General features: G+C 53.8%; 1 protein-coding gene across 2 annotated transcripts in view; it reads left to right on the top strand.

The window, feature by feature from the left end:
• The window catches only part of VAC14 (VAC14 component of PIKFYVE complex), a 113637-nt gene that overhangs the window by 67691 nt on the left and 23963 nt on the right, over positions 1-21983 (top strand). For both annotated transcript variants that reach the window (XM_055297970.2, XM_063611592.1), the window contains exon 14: positions 1443-1575. In XM_055297970.2, the coding sequence (XP_055153945.1) occupies positions 1443-1575 (133 nt within the window). The remainder of the gene's footprint in view (positions 1-1442; positions 1576-21983) is intronic.

The following is a 21983-nucleotide window of genomic DNA, read 5'->3' as shown; positions in this document are numbered from 1 at the left end:
TCCTGAAAACTATTGAATTGTACACTTTAGAAGGATTAACCTTATGGTATATGGATCATATCTCAATAAAGCTGTTTTCTTTTTAAAGATGTCCTGCCTCGGGCCGGGTGTGGTGGCTCACGCCTGTAATCCCAGCACTTTGGGAGGCGAAGGCGGGTGGATCACCTGAGGTCAGGAGGTCGAGACCAGCCTGGCCACCATGGTGAAACCCCGCCTCTACTAAAAAAAAAAAAAAAAAAAAAAAAAATACAATTAGCTGGGTGTGGTGGCGCATGCCTGTAATCTCAGCACTCAAGAGGCTGGGACAAGAGGATAGCTTGAACCCAGGAGGCGGAGGTTGCAGTGAGCCAAGATCACACCACTGCACTCCAGCCTGGGCAACAAAGCAAGACTCAGTCTTAAAAACAAAACAAACAAAAAAAAAATTTCCTGCCTCAGGCAGAGTGAGTAAGGATTCCTTCCATCCTTTGGTAACTCCTTTCAGAGCTGTGGAGGTTGTCATATATTAGAAGGGATGTCCAGGGAAGACCCCAAGGGGCATACAGATACGATTCCCCAGACCATCCAAGTATTCCATCAGCCCTTCACCTGTCACCTTGGTGCTGGGTACTTTACCAAGGGGCATGTGTGCAAGGGAGGGCTGGGAGGGGTGGTGGTATCTGTACCTCGGTGTTTTCTAGCTGGGACACACGTCAGAGACATTTGTGCTCCTGGTTAGAAAGTCACCTCAGGCTTTGAAAGTTTTCAGAGTGCTATATCCTAAAAGAGCATCTTTGCCTGAGGATGAGGAAGAAAGAGCTTTTGATTTCAAAAGTAAAGCCGAAAACGCTTTGTAACATTTGTCAGTGTCTGCTTTCTGTAATCGAGTGGGTGTGCGCATCGTTTCTTTTCCTCAGGTAATATTAGGAAAGGAGCTTGGCTTTTGCCTCTTGTGGGTCCGTCAGTTTTGTTGACCATTGAGCCACAATGACTTGACCCATTGACACAAGTACCTTATCTGTTTCTTCTCTTTGACTTCTTGTTTGTCCTTAAAGGCCCAAATAGATCTCAAGTGTATTTCATTTATTGGGGTAATGCGTAGAGTTTGTTTTTTAAAAAAATTCATAGCACCTAGCAGGGTCTTACACACATGAGATGTTCACTAAGTGGTTTGGGCTTGGATGAAGGGGTGGACAGTAATGGGATTTTTTTTTTTTTTCAAGTTACGAGTAGGACTTTAACTAATGGGCATTTTTGCAGTAAGCCAAGTTGTATTTTCTTGTGCAGACTTGCCTTTTTCTCTGTTGCTCCATGGCTCTTGATTAGAGATTTCCCCTCGTCTTGTTATAACACCCCCCTCACACATCTTTTTGGCATTTATAGTTGTTTATATTCTGTGTGGAGCTCATCACCCTGTGGACGCATAATCAGAAGAAATGCTGGCTCTGTCCCTTTCTCTACAGGTACCAAAGGCTTAGAATGTTCTCCTTCCACTCCCACCATGAATTCTTACTTTTATAAGTTCATGATCAACCTTCTCAAGAGATTCAGCAGCGAACGGAAGCTCCTGGAGGTCAGAGGCCCTTTCATCATCAGGTCAGCCTTGGCGGCGCGCTTTCTCCTCTTCTTCCCACAGCCCCGGCTTTTCACTTTCATGCCATTCAAGTGTCAAAGCAGCCACCTTCTCTTTCCCTTCTCTCTCCTCCTTTTCCTGACCTTTGGATCTGTTCTTAAAAGAAATGAAGAAGGTTGCCCCTTCATACTGGTTGCTGATGCTTCTGACATGAAACAGACAGGTCAGTGTTGATGTTTTTCCACAAAACTGAATTCATTTTTTGCTTCCTGAGTTACTATCTTCCCCTGAAGTGGAATAGCCTTTTATTCAATGCCATTGTCAGGCTTTTAGAGAGGAAAGGAGGTGAGCCAGATGGCGTAGGACATGGGGCTGTGCTCCAAGCCCAGCCTGCAGTGCGGGATTTAGGCAGGCTTGGTGGAGCCAGGCTCCTGAGTCATGTGAGCCCAGCCCAGGATGGTACCAGGGCACCAGCCCCAGTGGCTGGAGGCATCTGGAACTGTCATCACCAGCAGCATGGCTGAGGCTGGTCTTTTGCCTCCAACTCAGCTCCAAGAAGTAGGGTCACCAGAAGAGTGACCCAGTGTCACCCTCGGCCTGGTGAAAGCTAGAGAAGGGCACAAATTCCTCCAGCTTCTACACCAAAGCCAGGTGGAGGAGATTTCTAGAGTAGTCCGAATGGCCCTCGGTGCTGTCCAGCCGTGGTTCTCAGCCCTGCATGTTAGATCACTGGAGAGGCTTTAAAAAAAGATGCCTTATACAAGATTAGCCAGGTGTGGTGGTACACGCCTGTAATCCCAGCTGCTCAGGAGGCTGAGACACACAAATCGCCTGAACCCGGGAGGTGGATGTTGCAGTGAGCCGAGATCACACCACTGCACTCCAGCCTGGGCGAAAGAGCACGACTCTGTCTCAAAAAAAAAAAAAAAAAAAAAAGGCCTGGGTCTCCCTCTGATGAGTGAAATCGGAACCCCTGGGGTGATGGGGTTATTAAAGTGGTCTGGGGTGCTTGGGGACTGAGTAGACTACCGACTACCATGGTCTGGGGGTCGGGAGTTGAAGGAGTCCCGGCAGGGGCCCAGGCTATATGGGGCTTCAAGGCAGGAAAGAGCCTGGGGAGCTCATCTTGCTGTAAACTAATAAGCAGGTTCAGCCGGTGGGCCACGGTGAGGATCGGAGACCTCACTCAGGGGTCAGCACGGAGGCACTGACAGGGCTTGAGCAGGAGATCAATGTGACTGGATTTCTGGCTTGAAAGACAACTGTTGCTGGGGCGAATGGGTTGGAGGGGCTGAGGTGGAGCCAGCTGGGAGGCTGTTGTCCAAGCAGAGACTGTGGCAGCTTGTGAGGGGGATGGGAAGCTGCAGCCGGATTCGAGAATGAGGATTCAAGACTGAGTACGAAGTAGATTTGTCTGGTGACTGATGTGGAGAGAGTGAGGGGAGAGGGAGCTGGGAGTGTCAGGGTGTCCAGTCCTCTGGTTTGGGCAGCTGGGTGGATGGTGATGCTGGTCCCCCAGGTGGCAGCCCCGGAATAGTGGCAGGGAGTGCATGTTTGAGTTTGAATCACTCAGGGGACATCAAAAGGAAGGTGTTGAAGAAGTAGTTTGCTGTACCAGGCTCTCCAAGGGGGTACCGAGGCCCAAGATACAGTCTCGAAATTGATGGCATAGTCATTCATTCATTCAACAGATGTTTACTGAACATTAACTGTGCAAGGGACCGTTCTAGATACTTCTGCACTGGTGGAGCTTTCATTCTTAGGGAGTAAGAAGAGGTGGAGTGAAAGGGAAGGGGTCTGAGGCTGAACCGTAAATATTCCAGACTGTAATGGTTGGGGAAAGAAGAAGCCAGAAAAGGAGGCTATGACAAAGGGCCAGAGAGGTAAAGGAAGCGGCCAAGCAGGGAGATGGCAGGAGGCAGTGAGGGAGGTGAGACCAGGGGATGGTCTTCTGGGAGCCGCTGCAGGAGCCTGAATGCTGCTGGGGGAGCTGAGGGAGTGGAGCATACAGGAGGTGACCGGCCAGCTCAGGAGCTGAGGTGGAGTTGAGGGCACCCTGGGGATGGAGCCGCAGGATTGAGTCGTGGGAGAGGACAGGCCTGTGTGACCAGAAAGACAAAGAACAGGACCACAGTGGGGGGCAGGGCTTCTGATGGTCTGGCCACCAAAAGGATGCCCCTGTGATAGTGGGGAGGCTGTCACCACCCTCTTGCTTCTCTGGGCTCTTCTAGAGCAGGGCTTCTCAAACTCAGCGCCGTTGGCATTGGAGCCGGATAGTTCTTTGGGATGGCAGCTGTCGTGTGCCCTGTAGGATGTCAGCAGCATCCCAGGCCTCTGCCCCCTAGATGCCGGTAGCACTTGCATTCACCCAGTTGGGACCGTCTGAAATGTCTCTAAAGATTGCCAGAGGTCCCCTAGGGAGGAGAATCACCCCAGTTGAGAACCACCATGTCAGAGAGACAGAAATGGATTCTTAACCTTCATTGGCCGAAAGAGGAAGATTTCCATGGTGTTTGTTCCCATCACGTTGGCCAGTTTCAGGTAGGGGATTGAGGTAGAGGTTAGCTACGGTGCAAGAGGGCCCCCCACCAGGAAAGCAGCGGGATGTTCCCACAACAGTGACAGTTACATCATGTGGTTTTCCAAATTGCAGAGGCATCAGTACTCAGGATGAGCTCTCCTTGCCTGGACGACTTTCAGGGAGTCAGTGGAAGGAGAGGCCTTTGGAGGAGGAATTTGTAGCTGGCATCCCCTCTGGAGAACTGGGCTGAAGTGGGTTTTCCACCCTGTCTCAGCCCCACATGCCCAGTCAGAGGCATGGGGAGGAGTTTGGGGTAGTAACCAGCATCTCTAGGCTGCACGGAGCAGAAGTGCAGGCCCCATGGGCACACTTGCATGCCCTCCCCACCCGCTCGGGGCCCGAGGCTCTGTGAAGCCGGAGGCCCGCCCACCGCCATGTTCCCAGGTACAGACTCCAGGCCAGGGAGGCTTTGCTTGCTTTGCAGTGCGTCTCCTGGGCTTCCTGGGCTCACGGGAATCATCATTTTGCAGAAGGGAAAATGAGAGGAAGTAATGTGCCCACTGGGCTGGGCAGGAGCTGGGCTGCAAACTCCTGCACTCTGCTAATTCAGCAGCCGCCACTTTGTCCCTTCTGTGTGGGACTGCAGAGCCTGGTGCTGTGAGAGGCCCTGAACATCCTGCGTGCCAGGACCACCTGAGGCCCAGCTCCTCAGTGTGCTCAGGAGCTGGGCCAGTGGGTCCTCCCTTCCCATCCTCCAGGGGCTCAGTATGGCGATCGCTTGCCCTCCTGGGGCTCAAACCTGTCATCGGCCACACTGGGTTCTTAGTGGAAATTGAGGCTGGCCTCCAGGCCTCACTCCCACCCGCACAGCCACAGAAGGTCTCTTAGCCATTGGCATCCACACCAGAAGCCCAGTGGGCTGGGACAAAAGGAACCTTGTGGCTGGGCCTCTCACAGAGGACTGGGTCTCTCCTAATCCTTCACCTGCTATCCCCCAAAAGCAGCACCCACACCTGTCAGTGTGCATCCTGGCAGACAGCCACCCGGCCCAGCTGGCTCGGGAGCCTGCTGCCCACTCTGCCAGCACACCAGGCCATTGTCAACCAGCCCCTGGGTTGCAGGCCCAGTCACCCAATCTGGGCACACACACAGCATCTGACATGGAGAAGGCCCTGCAAACATGTGGCTTCCTCCATCCTCCCCATGCTCCTATGGGGGGCTGAGGCCCTACCAAAGAGCTTTGTTGAGGTGGGGGCTATCCACCTGCCCTCCTGCTTCTCCATCGCACTTCCTTTTCTCCTGCGATGACTTTAAAGAGGGGCATCATGGGCTAAGTGCGGTGGCTCACACCTGTAATCCCAGCACTTTGGGAGGCCGAGGCGTGCGAATCATGAGGTCAGGAGTTCGAGACCAGCCTGGCCAACATAGTGAAACCCCGTCTCTACTAAAAATACAAAAATTAGCCAGGCATGGTGGTGCATGCCTGTAATCCCAGCTACTCGGTAGGCTGAGGCAGGAGGATCGCTTGAACCCAGGAGGCGGAGGTTGCAGTGAGCCAAGATCGCACCACTGCACTCCAGCCTGGGCGACAGAACAAGACTTCGTCTCAAAAAAATAAATATAAATAAATAAAGAGAGGCGTCACGATGGTTCCGCAGATGCTGGCATGAAGCCACAGGCCTGATGAGGAGCACAATGATTTCTTAACCCCCTCTTTAGCTGTTAGGCAAACTCTAAGCTGTTCTTCTCAGCCTCCAAGATTGCACACTGAGAAAGAAAGGAAAGAGATTCTTCTGGCCAGCAAGTGAAAAGCCGTTCTTTTGGCAGGAGTGTGTTTAGCTCTGGGCCCTGGAGCGGCTGCTATAGAAAGACAGAGGCATCGGGAGTTCTTGAAGACACACATCTGGTGGGGGTTCTTGGCATTGAGGAAGATGCATCATTTACCTAAAGACCTTGGGAGCGTTTCCTCTCCCCCAGGCAGCTTTCCCAGGCCGCACCTCCATGTCGGAGTCGGTGGGGGTGAGAACGGGGTACCCAGGCTCCAGCCAGGCTTGAGTGGGTTGGACTTCCTCTCGGTGTCCACACAGCCTCCTTTTCTGGTGGACGTAACAGTTTAGATGCATGTCAAGGTGAAGCCAATGGCTTTAAAACCATTTTTCAGCCAGCTACTCTGGCTCCAGCCCTTCCCTTAGCAGCAGGGAGTTGAGGCCAAGCTCACAGATAGAGGGAAGATGGTGACATGTGCGGTGGGGTGCTATACCCCCACTCCCTCCACAGGACTCTGCAGGACGAAGGCAGATGAGCCTCCTGAGGCACTCGTTTGGGGCTCAAACCCCAATTCCTCCCATTTTTAACCGTGTGACCAGTTTCCAAGCCCTTTCTGCTTTGTCTGTGACACAGCGATGATAGTGCCTGCCGTGTCATAGTGTGGTGGGGTTATATAAATGGCGCATGTGTCAGCCCCAGTGCTGGCTGTGTCTGATAAAGCGAGGCTGTTGTTCAGCCTCCCCACAGGGCTTCTGTCTCCCAGGGTGGTCTGTGGAGGGGGAACCACACCCCTGAGGGGATGAATTCATGGCACCTTCTGTGCCGAGAGCTGGCTCCGGTGCACCGGCCCTGTTGCCCCAGCGCCCAGGGCACCCACCAGCGGCCCGGCCCGGCTCCGCTAAAACAACCGTGCCTGGAGTAGGTGTTGGTGTGCGTTGCCCTCCCCCGGCCTCTTCCCACCCTCCATGCTAATGCAGGCAGAACAAGCCCAGGCCTTGTCTCCCCGTGAACCATCCACTTATACTCAGTAGAAAGGAGAGGAGGGAGAAAACCCAGCCTCTTTGATAAACTGTGATATGAACTCCAGCGTGACCCGACAGCTGTGATCTTTACAAGGCCTGCTTCTGTGCTGGGAAGCGAGCAAGTCTGAAGACAGTCGCTCTGCCTGCCAACACGGCCCTCCGGCCAGCCGCGCTTTGGCTTCAGCGACTGTGCATTTTTCCCGTCCTCTTCCTCCCTGCCGCCTTGCAGAGAGGACCGGGGGAGAATGCTTGCATCTGTAATGAGCCACTGTATGCGGTGAATGCCAGGGCCTGACCCGAACCCGCCCAGTTAATGGTAGATGAGGTCCGAGCCACCTCTCAGGGGAAACGGGGCACTCCTCAGATGAGGCGGGCATTTGGAGAGGATGGGGCCCACACGGGAAAGGAGGAAGCAGTCATGGGACTTCTTTCATGAGATCCTGACCCAGAGAAGCCCAGCAACAAGGCTTCCGGTTCATTCTGGGCCTCCTCTCACCTCTGCTACAGACAGGCGTGGCAGCCTGTCCAGCTGAGCAAATGCTCAGAGTCCCTAATATGTGCCCCTGCTAGTGCCCCTCCCCAGTGTCCTGGGTTTGCATAAGAGCCCTTGTGTTGGGAAGAGGGGGAATAGGTGGAGTGGGGAGCTGATTGGTCACTGAGGGGGTGGGGGTGCTGGGCAGCCGCTAGAAACTGGACTTGTTTTTAATTGTGGGGCCTGGGGGAAGGGCCTGAGAAGAAACTCTCTTTCATGCTGTAATTGGGAAATTCCACTTTGCTGGCCTCGTGCATTCTGTCTTGTGGACAGGGCCCTTGGCTGGGGCCAAATCACCAAGGTGTCCAAGGCCACCCGCCGTCTGCACCACTGGCGCCCCTCCCAAGCCCAGCTCTCACATCAGGCTCTGTCATCCCCCGCAGCTGCCCAGTCTCGAGTCCGTTTGGCATCAGGACCCCCTCGTCACTCTATGAGTCTTTGTGTGTGCCCCCTCACCTGCCTGGGGGCATTGGCCGGGCCCCCAGAAGCCCATTGTGCTGGTACTAATGGATGGCGAATTAGAGTGAAGTGGCCAGACCAGATCCCTGTTTGCCTCAGGCCCCAGCTCACAAGCTAGATCTCCTAGGCGGCCCCACTCTTCCTCTTGCCCCTTTAATGGATTGCGTTCATTCGTTCGGGATAAAAATAAATTGCTGTGGCAAATGTGAGCCAACCTAAGTCTGTTTGCTAGAAGAGGCCCCGATCCACCTACCCAGAATGCAGATGAGTTTTGATCTTTCTTAAGTCCATAGCCGTATCGATTGGGCCCCCAGCTGAGGGGAGGGAGACAGGACATTGAACAGGCAGGAGGAATTCTTCCACAGAACTTCCTGCTTCCCTCTCAGCAGAAGCCTCTCTTCTTGCTGGCTTGAGTTGTCTGTCCAGCTCCTTGTGTGAATCTTCTGGAGTTTTCCACAGCCGTTCCCCACCCAGGGGCCAGGGCTGAGGTGTTTTTGTTACCATGCAAGGGACACAGAGGAGTGTGTGCAGCAGGAGCCGCTTTACACAACCGGCTCTCGGCTTCTCATCTCCTAATTGCAGACCCCTTGGCAATGGGAATGGCAGGGGGACCCAGGAGGCCCGAGAGGCCCAGTCTGACACACAGAAAAGATTGTTGGGAGAAAAAGAATGCTGCCCTCCCAGGTGAAAAGATGACCTTGTGAGGTGCAAAGTTCAGGGAGTCCAGAGAGCCTGGCCCAGCCTGCATTCCATTGTTCCCTAGCCCATGGCAAAATGACCAGCATCCCTGCACCTCACAGAACCATCGGAGATTGTTCCCTGTTGACCCAGAAGTGGCTGGGGATGGAGAGGGGGGTGGTCCTGGCCTTGCTCTGCCTCCTCCAAGCAGTCCCCACACTGTCATACACACTGGCACTCCCTCTAAGAAGGGATGGCTTTTCTCCTGCAAAATGGATACCACATGTGATGGGCCTTGCTAGACCAGGCTGGGATGAATTAGGTCTGACCTGGGGCGTGAGGGGAGTAGAGGAAATGCTGGTCAGAGGGAGCCCTGCACACTGTGCCCAGGGGGCCCAAGAGCCTCAAAGGGGCAGCACCCTGGTGTTTGCGGGGGTCCACGTGGCTTTGAGCAGGGCTGGTGGGAGGAGACTAGAGGTCACAGGTGAACTTGGCAAGAGGTGGCCATGTGTCCTTCAGGGTGACCCTGTTGCCACAGCCCAAGCAGCCATGCTCCCACTGAATCAGCGGTCACCCCCACTTCCAGGAGCCCCTGTGATGGAGGGGAGGACCCGGCAGCGGATTGGTGGGAAAGCTCCCCTCCTCGGTGGCCACCACACGGCACACGTGGTCAGACTCCTCATCAGGTACACGCTGGCCCCTTGCCAGTCTTTCACCAAAAGCATGTTCTTTGTCGTCTACACACCTGAGAAGTATCACCTCCCCCAGCCCATAGCTCAGGCAACCAGCAGGGCTGGTAGGGTGATGGTCAGGAACAGTTTTCAGGGGCTGAGAACTTGATAATGAATTTCTTTCTGAAGCTTGAGAAGTTGTTTCTAGATGGGACCTGCAGTATTCTCTGGATCTCACTATTTAGACTTCACCTAAGGATGCCAGGACACTTGGAAAGATGTGACATTGGTCACTCCAGCAGCTTCATTAATTAACAAGTAGCTAATGTGTACCATAATGTGATATCATTTACTTATTTTTTGAGACAGGGTCTCACTCAGTCACCCAGGCTGGAGTGCAGTGGCACAATCACGGCTCACCTCGCCATGACCTCCTGCCTCAGCCTCTCAAGTAGCTGGGACTATAGGCACACACCACCATGCCTATTTTTTTTTATTTTGGAGTAAGAGGAAGTCAGTTGCGCATTTTTCTTGCACTTGGTAAATCTTTTTTTTTTTTTTTTTTTTTGAGACAGGGTCTCACTCAGTCGCCCAGAATCAAGTGCTGTGGTGCAATCTCAGCTCACTGCAACCTCCACCCCACCGGGTTCAAGCAGTTCTCATGCCTCAGCCTCCCGAGTAGCTGGAATTACAGGCGTGCACCACCATGCCTGGCTAATTTTTGTATTTTTAGTAGAGATAGGGTTTCACCATGTTGGCCAGGTTGGTCTCAAACTCCTGACCTCAGGTGATCCATCCACCCCAGCCTCCCAAAGAGCTGAGATTACAGGCATGAGCCACCTCACCTGGCCACATTTTTTATTTTATTGTAGAGATGGGGTCTCACTATGTTGCCCAGGCTGGTCTTGAACTCCTGGGCTCAAACCGTCCTCCTGCCTTGGCCTCTCAAAGTGCTAGGATTACAGGCATGAGCTACTGCAGCCAGTCAGTATCATTAAAAAATGTATATACAGTGGTAGGTTTGGAACTGGCCCCTAGAAACCATTTTCCATCCTCTGCCTCCTTGGGGCCTGCCTGCATCTGAGCCAGGACAGACAAATGTGGGTGCCCTTTGTCTTCAGTGTATTGAAACACCGAGCATGTCTTGGCCATCGTTGTAGAATGCGTTTCTCAGGAAGCTCTTTCTCTTGTCCCGGTGTCCTTTCAGCGTGTTTCCCTGGGTTGCCCTTGTACACCCCTGTGCACTTCTCCCTTCTCTCTCCTCATGTGATTTAGCAGAGTCACAAAGATCACAGAACCCCCGCGCCCTGGCTCCTGTCACAGAAACACACCCAAAAGGGTTTCTGCTGCATGCGGTTTGTGAAAGGCCGCCCAGACCAGGCGCCTCTTCCATGGGGAAGGAGAGAGCTCCTGTCTGTGAGCAGGGGTGATGTGGCCCTTGGAGGGGCCTGGCCTCGGGGACCCATGGCGCAGAATTCCGTCTCAGATGGCACTCACCACCCTGCAAGGGAGAATGCAGTCCCCGGGGAAGAGTCCTGGGTGGGCCAAGTCCTCTTCATAGCCCAGGCAGGGATGGCCACCAAAGAGGCTCTTGGGATCTGAGTGGATGAGGGAGCTTTCTGTAGTTCAGGGCTCAGATGCAGTGAGTCCCAGGAGAGTGGGGGCCTTGGATCATTTGCCGTTGTCGTCATTGTTCCATCTTTTAAAGGCACCTGTGGCACCTGAGCATCTGCCCTCGCCCCCAGTCCTAGGTTTTCAACTGTGGCATTGGGAGGTGATCTGCAGGGTACTGCATAGCCATCCAAAGACCCCAGAGCTGAGGTGCCCTCCACCGGGCATGGATTCCTGTGCTGTGAGGAAAGAGAGAGTGATGGCCTGATGGTGAGACCGATGTGGGGGGACACGCCTGCCATGAGCACCATCACACGGGCCCAGAGGACACATGCTATCCAGGACTGGCACCATGAGATTCACCTAACCCTGTCTGCAGAGCAGTGCCCGATCTGCCAGCCCACAATCCACAGCTGGAGGGGCCTGGAGAGTTCGTGTTCTGCAGCCCAGAGAGGCACAATGGCTGTCCCATGCAGCAGACGGGGACAGAGCTGAGATGAGAGCCGCGTCTCCTGATCGCCACACACCAGGACAGGACCCCAGACCTGGCAGCCAGGGGCTCAGCCTCATTAGAGAGAAGCCGGGCCCTCTCATGGGGTCGCCATCCTACCCAGGGTTATTTAGCCTTAGGAAAATGCCCACAGAGACCTCTCTTCATGTGACACCATCCTTGTCCTCCTCTTCCTTCTCTTCTTCTCCTCTGCTTCCTCTTCCTTCCTCCCCCTCCTCTTTCTCGTCCTCGTCCTCCTTTTTCCTTCCCCCCCTCCTCCTCTTCCTCTTCTTCCTCTTCTTCTCCCTCGGCTTCCTCTTTGTCCTCTTCCCTTCCTCCCATCCCCATCCCCAGGGCTCTCATCCCTGCCTGGGATGGCTCCCACTGGCTCCACCCACTCAGGCAGAGGTGAAGCACCAAGTCCATCTGTACATCCTTTCTGGCTTCCTTCTAGGCCCCAGCCCCACCATGCCGGCCTGTCCCTTATTCTGGGCCATTTCTGGTCTCTAGCCGGCATACTCTCCCAGGAGCTCCCTGGCACTTTGGCGGTGAACATCTCTCCAGGTCTGAATCTCCCTTTTGACTCTTGCTCAAGAGGACGTGTGTCGCCCCCTCTTCCCAGGGATGTATTTTTCCCCTGGCTTACCGCAGTGGCTCGCATCATCCACTTTGGCCTCTTTGAAGCCAAGCTGAGATGATTCAAGTGCACTCAAGTCAGCGCTCATTTTTTCTACTCCTCCACCAGTCTGTTTTGAGCCCCGTCTCTCACTTTCCTTTTTTGCAAGCTGCTTCCTTAAGTGCTAAGTTTTGTGTCTCTTTGTTCCCTCAGAAGGGGTGTGACCTGCCCTGGCCCCAGTCTTGAGCTCCAGCTCCAGACCACATGGGCGGATAGCCCCAACATGGGGCCATCGGGGCCTCCTCAGTACCCCAGGAGAGCATTTTTTTCCACCTGATTGTGGCACTTGTGTCTCCGTTTCACCATCCACCTCGTCAGCAGTAAACCTGTGTCCTCAGATGGGCCCTTCTGCCCCCAGGCTTGCTATTTGCATATCCACTCCTTTCCCTCTGAAGGAAGAACAGTCATCCAAACTTGACAACTCCCAGCCCTTCCCACTGCTTCAGAGAGGAAGGTGCCTTGGAAGCTCCACAGCACCGGAGACACTCCATCTTGTTTTCAGCTTGGTCTTACCATCTCCCTGGGAAGCGTTCTCCCTTTCTTACCACATAACACATGCTTCAGCACCCCAGATGTGTCGTCTTTCCTCGTCCTGATCAGGGCCGTGTGGCAGCATCAACTCCCTCCAGGCTCGATGCCCGGATGTCTTTGGTGACTGTAAATTTAAAGAACGTACTATTTGAAAGTGCACAAATCATGAGTGTGCTCCTGTAAATTTTCACTAACTGTGACACCAGGAAATGAGCCCTCTGATCAAGAAATAGAACATTTCCAGCACCAGAAAGGTCCCTTTCACGTCTCCTGTAAGTGACAGCCCCTCCCTGCCTCCCTCAAGTACACGTGTACTGACTGCAACACAAGAGGTTCATCTTGCCTGGTTTTGAGCTTCATGTAAATGGAACCAACCGTACAGCTGGTGCTCTTTTCACAAAGCCTGGCTTCTTTGGATCCACATTAGGTTTGTGAGATTCTTCTGTGTTGGATGTCACAGTAGTTCACATTTCCGTGGAATATTCTGTATGACGATACTGTGATTTATTTATCTCTTCTAGTATTGATGGGCATGGGGGTTATTTTCGGTTTGACACTATTATGGATAATGCTTTCTTATGTGCCTTTTGGTAAACATGTAGACACATTTCTATTAGATATATACCTAGGAATTGCTGGATTGGCAAGCAGACATACCATGGGCTTCGGGAGGTACTGTCCAAAGTCCTTGTGCCAGCTTCCACTCCCGTCAGCATTGTGGGAGAGTTCCGTCTGCTCCACGTCCTCACCAACACTTGGTATCATCAGTCTTTGATTTTAGCCATTCTGATTGGGGCACAGGAGTATCATCTTGTGGTTTTAATATGCATTTCCCTAAAGACTAATGAAGTTGAACAACTTTTCATAGCTTAGTGGCCTTTTGGATATCCTCTTTTTTTTTTTTTTTTTTTTTTTTTTTGAGACGGAGTCTCGCTCTGTCGCCCAGGCTGGAGTGCAGTGGCGCAATCTCGGCTCACTGCAAGCTCCACCTCCCGGGTTCACGCCATTCTCCTGCCTCAGCCTCTCCGAGTAGCTGGGACTACAGGCGCCCGCCACCACGCCTGGCTAATTTTTTGTATTTTTAGTAGAGACGGGGTTTCACCGTGGTCTCGATCTCCTGACCTCGTGATCCGCCCGCCTCGGCCTCCCAAAGTGCTGGGATTACAAGCGTGAGCCACCGCGCCCGGCTGGATATCCTCTTTTGTGACGAGTCTGTTCAAGTCTCGTTTTCCCATTGAGTTTCTGGTGTTTCTCTTATTGATTTGTGGAAGTCCTTTGTATATTCTGAATCGGAGTCTTTCTCAATTGTATATACTGTCATTATCTTCTCCTACTCTGTGGCATATGCCTTATCACTCCGTCAATGATGTCCTTTGACGAACAGACGTTCTTTATTTTTAATGTAGTCCAGGTAATCAATTTTTCTTTACAGTTAGCATTTTTTGTTTTGTTTTATGATGCTTTTTCGGGGAATTAGGAGCTCATGGAAACATACCCATGAAGCCGCCTGTTTCTGAGTGATGATTGTTCCGCATTCCCAGTAAGTGGATGCTGAGCATGATCCACCTGGAATCCAGAGGTGTTTTTTCTTAATTCTTGACGGGGCCTTGGAAACCATCTAGTCCAGCCTGTTTGTGCTTTGCTAAAGCAAAGTTTCCTAGCCATCCTGCCAGCCCTCCCGACCTGCCAGAATCCAAGGGGCTTCTGTGGCAGCCAGGCCAGCAGTGGTCTGCAGCCTGGAGCTGGGAACCACTAATCTTACTGTATTGGGCAGCACCCTTTGGGTGGCACGTGGTAGGAACCCAGGTCAAAGGCACCAAAATGAGCAAAGGAACTCTACTGGCTTCTGTATCCAGACCAAGACCAGGGTCAGCAAGATCTCTCCAGTCTTTGTTTGAGGTCAGCCATGCTGTTTTGGTCTCTTCCAAGTGGCAGAGACACGGCCACCACATCACCTGGGCATTGCATCCCAGCCAGTCATGATCCAGAGGGAAGCTCTGATTGGCCCAGACAGGGCCAGTGGCAGGGAGGTGGGGCTGAGGGGTGCTGTGAGTGGCAGCCCTAACAGAACCCCACATGGAGTGGGGGAGTAACAGCACACCTAAGGAAGGGGGCCGCTCTTCCCAGGAGATGCTGAGCCAGGAGAACCACAGGGGCTAGCCACGTGGCTGCCTTCCCAAGCACAGTTTTCTTTGTTTTGTTTTTTTGTTTTTTTTTGTTTTGAGAAGGAGTCTCACTGTCACCCAGACTGGAGTGCAAAGGCGCGATCTCGGCTCACTGCAAGCTGTGCCTCCCGGGTTCATGCCATTCTCCTGCCTCAGCCTCCCGAGTAGCTGGGACTACAGGCGCCCACCACCACACCCGGCTAATTTTTTGTATTTTTAGTAGAGACGGGGTTTCACCATGTTAGCCAGGATGGTCTCAATCTCCTGACCTCGTGATCTGCCCGCCTTGGCCTCCCGAAGTGCTGGGATTACAGGTGTGAGCCACTGCACCTGGCCCCAAGCACAGTTTTCTTAAAAGAGAAATGCAGACGGGGATCATCACTATCTCCTCCTAATCCCTGTGAGGACTGAGTGACGAAGCATGTGGCAAGTGCTTAGGAGACAACCTGGCACCTAGTAACTGTGCACTCAGTACCAGAAGCAACTAGTAGATAACTGTGAGGAGCTGAGGAGGCCCTGGTGCGGGCAGTGGCTCGTCACAGAGCCAGGCTTGGCCCGACTGCTCCCTCGGGCTCAGCTCCTGGAACACAGGTGTTCTGGGGTTGACTCACTTTCTCCTGTTTCTAGAGAAGGGTAAGAGAGAAAGTTATAGAGTCATTCAGATGAACACTCAAGGCCCGGCGCGGCGGCTCATGCCAGTAATCCCAACACTTTGGGAGGCCAAGGCAGGCAGATCACTTGAGCCCAGGAGTTCAAGACCAGCCTGAGCAACATGGTGAAACCCTTGCCGCCCTACAAAAAAAGAGAAATGTAGTTAACTGAGCATGGTGGCATGCACCTGTGGTCTCAGCTACTCAGGAGGCTGAGGTGAGGGGGAGGCTTAAGCAGAGGTTGCAGTGAGCTGAGATCGTGCCACTGCACTCCAGCCTGGGTGACAGAGTGAGACCCTGTCTCAAAAAAAAAAAAAAGAAAAGAAAAAAATGAATACTCACACCCCAGCACTCTCCCCTCTTCTGTCCCCCAACCCACCCAGCAACTAGCCCTTGTCCAGTGCTGTGCAGTCAGGACTCTGGATGGCACATGGCAGAAAACCAATTCTCACCCTTACAGTAAGAAAAACAAAGGTATCAATACTATTCAGTGTGCCAATCTATATCCAGAAAATACATTCTATACTTTTTTAAAAAAAGAAAAATAAAGGTAGTGTGCAGGCAGAGGCAAGGATGGGCTCATTTAAAACTAGAAGTTCAAGGCTCAGGCCACCTTCTGTCCTCAAGTCCTCCTCTCCCCCGCCACAGCTGGCTCTTCCTCCTCCATCTGCCCCATTAGTGGACAGGCCACCCGCTCTGTGGCCAGATCTCGCTCCGGCCCTCTCGGCACCCCAGCTTGCAGCACCTGTCCTGGGCTCGTCCCATTGGACCCGCCAGTGTGGCCAGAGTGCGCTGGTGCTGATTGCCCTGAACAGGGTCGGGTGCCCACCCTCAGACACAGGAACAGGCGTTCATGGGCCGTCATGGTTCTGGAACCAGAATCCAAGGCCATGGACATCAGGAGGCAGAGCCAACAATGGTGTGGACCTGGTGGTCTGGGTTTAAATGCTCACAGAGGAGGAGTGTGAAGCAGGCCCTACCGAAGGCCACCATGGGGGTGACTGAAGGAGTGACTTTTTCACCTCCAAGCAGCCAACTCCTTCCTCCCTGCAGGAAAGTGGGAGGGTGAAGCTGTATATGTGACCCAGTGACGCTCCAGATCCACAGTGGGAGCAGGCAGTGAGGAGGTGGTGGCCGGGTATGGCCTCCAGCTGATCTCTCCTCTGTGACCTCCTTCCACCAGCAGCACTATTTCTGGAAGCATCCATGCAGGCAGAGCAGATGGGTCTTCTACCCTTTGTCGTGTGTGGAGTTGGGAGTGGACGCAGGCCCAGCATCTCATAGCAGGGCCCGCTTGGGGTCCTGTCTCCATACATGTGACCCAGGCATGGGTAGCCGCAGGGCCAAAATTGATCAGAGTCCCAGAGAGTCTCAGTCAGGGAGAGGCCAGCAGGGACCTTATGGGCCAATTGGGTTCTTTCATACAGGAAGAAACTGAGGCTCTGATTTCTCCTATAAATATTTACTGCCTGCTGCCTTTGTACGGAGGAGGGCCTGGGCCAGGCCAATATGGGCTCAGCCTCCACAGCCTGGGGAGAAGTTATTTCAGGGAGATGGGAACATCTTATAGGGGGGTGGACAAGAGCACTGGGGAGTTCATAAGGAGAGAGCTCCCTGGCTGGGGAACAGGGGTCAAAGATTCACTCACTCCACACAGAGGGGCATTCCGCGAATATTCCTGAGTGCCTGGGATGTGCCAGGCCCCATGCCAGCTGTGGCATGGCTCACGCCTCCCCCGGGGCTGCAGCCTCATGGGAGGGGCCCACAGGGACAAGTAATGAAGAAACAGGTGACCTGGTCTTGTGATCCATGCTCTGAAGGAAACACTGGGGGAGGTGGGGGGGTCCTCAGGTCGGGCCTGTGAGAAGGGGGTGCCCCACAGCGTCAGCAGAGCCAGGAAGCTGTGACCTGGATCCGAGGTTTTCTGAAAGCATAAAAGTGCCCTAGTTTTCCCCTCTCCTCAGGCTCCACTGAAGCTATGCCAAGAATTGGCTTTTAAAGGCTGCCTGAAATGTGGTTTGGAGCCAAAAATCTATAGAGCCAGCGCATTTGTGACCTTGTTGAAAATGCTTACTGAGGAAAAACAAGGGGGTGGGATTTGGGATTTTCTTTTTCCTTTGTAAAATTTAAAAATACATTTATCTGTCTGGTCCGTCCCCACCCCATCTCTATCCCGCCTGCAGGCCCTCACCTCAGCCCGACAGCCCTGACTCCACCGCATCCACGTCTTCCATTAGCCGGCACCTCCCCCATTCCCAATCCCTGGCCATCTCCCGTGCATCAGTAATGAAACATACCAAGTGGGTAAAAATAAGGAGCCCGGTTATAGCCCTGGAAATTAGGCCACAGCTGTCAGGCCGGGCAAGAGCGCTCGCCTCTCTGAGAACGGAACCGCCGGGAGCAAGAGCTCGGCCCCCTCCCTGTAAGGGTAGATCAGAGTTTCCACCCGGGGGGCGGGAGGGCACTGCTGCTGTGCTGGGCAGGCAGGGGAGCCAGGAAGCGCCGTGTGTCACTGAGCAACCCTGTCCTGGGTGTCCGTCAGTGCATGGCACAGTGCCCACCAGTGGGAACACCGCAGTGGGCAGAGCTAGTCGCTGACCACCAGGGTCAGTCACGATTGCAAGTATAGCACCGCAGCGTGGTGATGCTCGGTGGAACAGATGTGGGGGGGTGGGGTGCCCAGCCTGTTGGGGGGTCTGGGAAAGCTTCTGAAACGTGACGTCTAAGCTGAGCCAGGAAAGATGAGTAGGAACTGGTCAGGGAAGGAGGGGAGGTGTTTCTGACACAGCAAGCAGTCTGCTCAGAAGCCCAGAGGCCAGTCCCCACGCCCTCTGGGCAACCTGGAATGTGGCTGGGAGGCCCCTGGTGGCCTCACCAGCAGCCCTGAGGTACCCTGTGAGCCAGTGGAGGGCTGAAGCAGGTTCAGAAAACCTCCTCCCCCTGTGTGAGGGTGCCCAAGTCCCTGAGAGAAGCCTTCAGATAGGCAGCGGGCATGTGCCAGGCTGTGCCTGAGGTGGCTGGCTCGCAGAGCTTCCAGTGGGACGGAGGGAAGTGGGGCCCAGGGCTCACCAGTGGGGGCAGGTGGTGAGACCCTCACTTGTTCACCGTGACAGCTGTGGCCCTACACACTCTCCTCTGCCATTAGTCTTGTGAAACACCACAGGCTAGTTAGGAAGCTGGCTTGACCAGGGTTCTTGCTGCTCTGTCATTCTGGAAGGTTCAGTGCTGCTAGGACAGGCAGTTTAAGCAGATAATCAGGACTAAGTTTAAAACCCTCTCGACACCGCAGACATCCCTGCCCTGGACTTGTTTAAAACCCTCTCGACACCGCAGACATCCCTGCCCTGGACTTGTTTAAAACCCTCTCGACACCGCAGACATCCCTGCCCTGGACTTGTTTGGCTCTTCAGCGTATGCTGGCTTCAGTCAGTTAATTCCAGGTGCCTGTGAACTTGGCCAACTTTCCTCGTCCACTCATTTTTCCTGAGAAGAGTCACCTCTTTCCTTCCTCTCCCATGAGCTGAGCCCCTCCTTCCAGCCCTTTTCCTGAAGAAGACCCCCACCTACCTCTGTTGGAAGTCTCCTGCCCTTGAAGCCTGAGCGGCTGTCCCGGTCCAGTTCCTTCTGCTTCTCCTGGGCCCCCCAGTAGCATAGTAATTGGTTTCTCAGATCTTCAGCTGCGTGCCCCGTCTGTGAGTATTTCCCAGTCCCTGACCCTGGCAGGAAGACCCATCTATGATCTTACCCCTGTGGGGAGCCTGGGGGGAGAGAGATGATGGAGAGATGACTGATCCTTCCAGTCTCGTTCACTCTCGTTCCTGCCAGTGATGCCTAAAAGAGAGAGCAAAAATGCCACCTCTCTGCCCCAGCCCCCTCCCCGACCCCCGCAGCCCAAGGTCGCAGGCCCCCAGGGTGGGCCCTGGGCCTGGTGAGCAAGCAGGCCACAGGAGAGGGGCGCTGGAGCAGCTGCCGAGCGCCCTGTTTCCAGCAGCTGCAGAGATTTGTATCTGCAGTTACCGCTCCTGGAGGGTCACAGCCTCCGTTTCATTTTTGTGGTGTTTGGAGAAGAGTTCAAGCCTCTCTCCACGTATACACAGGCCCACAGGCCCAGGTTCGGGCTTCCCCCAGCCAGCTAATGGGTTTCTAGGAGAGAAAAGATAGCAATCAAATACGTGCCCACAGGCTGGGCGTGGTGTCTCACGCCATAATCCCAGCACTTTGGTAGGCAGAGGTGGGTGGATCACTTGAGCCCAGGAGTTCAAGACCAATCTGGGCAACATGGCAAGACCCCATCTCTACAAAAAAAAAAAGAAAAACAGATGCTCCTGAACAGGAGAGTGGAGAGCCCAGGAGGCAAGTGCTCTGGGTTGATAGAGGGACCCAGAGGAGCAGACATCTGACCCACAGTGGTGTGGCCTCTGGGGAAGGTGCCTCCCTAACATTTCATCATCTGTGTCTCCTCAAGCCTGCCGTCTTCCACGTCCATTCCCCTGGCCATTCTTGACTGGGCTCTTCCCTACCCCCAGGGGAAGGATGTCTGGAAAGGCAGCTCGAAACCCTTTGTACTTTAATTGAAGAAGGTGGGAGCCTGAGGCAAAAGTGATTCAAACAGCACCCAGAATGGTCATCTTCAGGGCAGAACTGTGGTCAGTGTTTCCATCCCCCAGACCCCGCTCTATGCTGGTGGCTGCAGCGTGCCCGTCATAGCCAGGCTGTTCGCGCACGGTAGCTTTTTTGCTCTTAGTGGAGATGGGGGCTTCGTCTCCATTGATGAGACTTTCCTCATCTGCTGGCGATTCTATTTTAGGAGAAAGCCTCCCCCTGTAGTAGGCACTCCTGCCTCAAAGTGGAGCCAGGCCTTTTTTTTCATGCTCGTATTATGCTAATCACTCCTTGCAAGCAGGCAGACTTTGTAGGAGGTTTGCCTGGTTTTAGATGAAACATACGCCTTTGAAGCAAAGAGCCACCGTAGCTAAAAATACCATTTCCCGGCTGTTGATCCTCTCATTTGTAAAATGCATGTTTCCATTGTTAAACCTGCAGCAGCCCCTCTAGAGAGGAAAGCTCCACTATCGTGGCCAGGCCGGAGCACCCATGCCCTGGGGAGGTAGCACCTTCCCCAGCCCTGCCCATGGGCTCCGCCGCCAAGCCTTTCCAAGAAGGAGTCCAAGAGAAGCACCCAGAGGATTCTCAATACTTTATTTTGTGTTTAGAAATATTAAAGCACATAAAATAAAAACTGAAATAATGCAGAATGGTATAGCGGTAAATGGGAAAGACCCCTGACCACCTGCCACCTCCTCCCTTAGAAGTAGCCTCTGGGTCTCAGCTTGGTGTGTTTCCTTCTGCAGCCCTTTCTGTGCATTTATCAGCATGATGCTCGGTCTGGTGCTGGTTTGGCAGCCGTGGGCTCTGGACTCGGAGAGCTCTGCAGCTTGCCCAGGTCCACCCCCTTCGCTGTCTTTGTGCAGAACACATCTCCGTCCGGATCCTGAGCTGGCTAGACACTGCCTCTACGCTCCCGGCCTGAGCCCAGTGGCTCAGGGTCACTGTCCCTCCCCACGGAGGCTGCCATATCCCATTATTAAATCTGTCCACCCGCCTTTCTCTGTCCGTGGTTACCTGGTGTCTTTGCTCAGAGGGGCAGTGGCCTGATCCTGGCGGGGAGTGGAGGGAGCAAGCCTCTCGCCCACCAGCGCAAGTTCTGCTATAGGGGGCTCGCCTGTAACCCAGAGCTGGGACTAAGACATGTCCCCTCGGGTGACTTCCAAGGACGCCTCATGTCTGGGGCCCTCTTATTTCTCACGCGTTTAATCCAGGGAAGATTTCCTGGGCTGGCAGGGAACATGTGGATGAAAAGCCTATTTCATGCGTCTTAAAATTCTCTGAAAATGGCTGATCACAAAAGGAATTTTTTCAGCCTCCCGGGAGGCGGTGGAGGAGGGTACAAATAGGAGAACCCCTCCCCTTCCATTTGGCCGAGAATAACTGAATGAGCCCCCTCCCCACCACGCTTTGGCCCACCACTGCGGCTGTGGCGCCTCCATCCTCCCAGCCCTTTGAGACTCTGATCTTTTCACCAGCCTCTCAGAGGCCGCAGTGAGGCTGCTCTGATATTTGCTCTTTGTTACCAGTGGTGGGTATTCATGTTTAACTTCTCGTCCTGTTTTCTGACGCTTATCTCAGTGCTCTTTAAGTGGGCACTTATAAAGCCTGCAGAAAGCCATCTCAGTTCATAAAATTTCACAAAACCCCCGGACTAAAGATGTGAAGACAAGAAAGGCACTCATGGCTCTAGCTCCTAATCGCAGCCAGAAAGGCAGGAATGGCCTGTGCCCAGGGCAGCAGCTGTGAGCTGTGCTTCCTCTCGGGGTGCTGGGGCTATGCAGGTGGGCCAGGCCACATGGCTGCCAGGAGGCCAGGAAGAGTCCAAGCATGGGTCTTGCCCAAGAGCTGACCTCTTTGTCTTTCTGTTTGAACAGAGGAGGCCAGGGCTGTGCACAGCAGGCTCGGGTCCGTGAAGGTAGAGACCAGCAGGGAAACAGTGAAATGCCAAGCAGAAACTTAAACCAGGACCCAGACTCTGCACAGGCAGGGATGGGGCCTCAAGAAGGCAAGTGTCAGGGCCTTCCACCCAGAGCTCCAAAGCCAAGCCAGG

The sequence above is a fragment of the Symphalangus syndactylus genome, chromosome 11, assembly GCF_028878055.3.
Source record: "Symphalangus syndactylus isolate Jambi chromosome 11, NHGRI_mSymSyn1-v2.1_pri, whole genome shotgun sequence".
Classification (NCBI taxonomy): domain Eukaryota; kingdom Metazoa; phylum Chordata; class Mammalia; order Primates; family Hylobatidae; genus Symphalangus; species Symphalangus syndactylus.
Note: the sequence above shows the minus strand (reverse complement) of the source record. Positions and strands in the feature narration are given on the sequence as shown.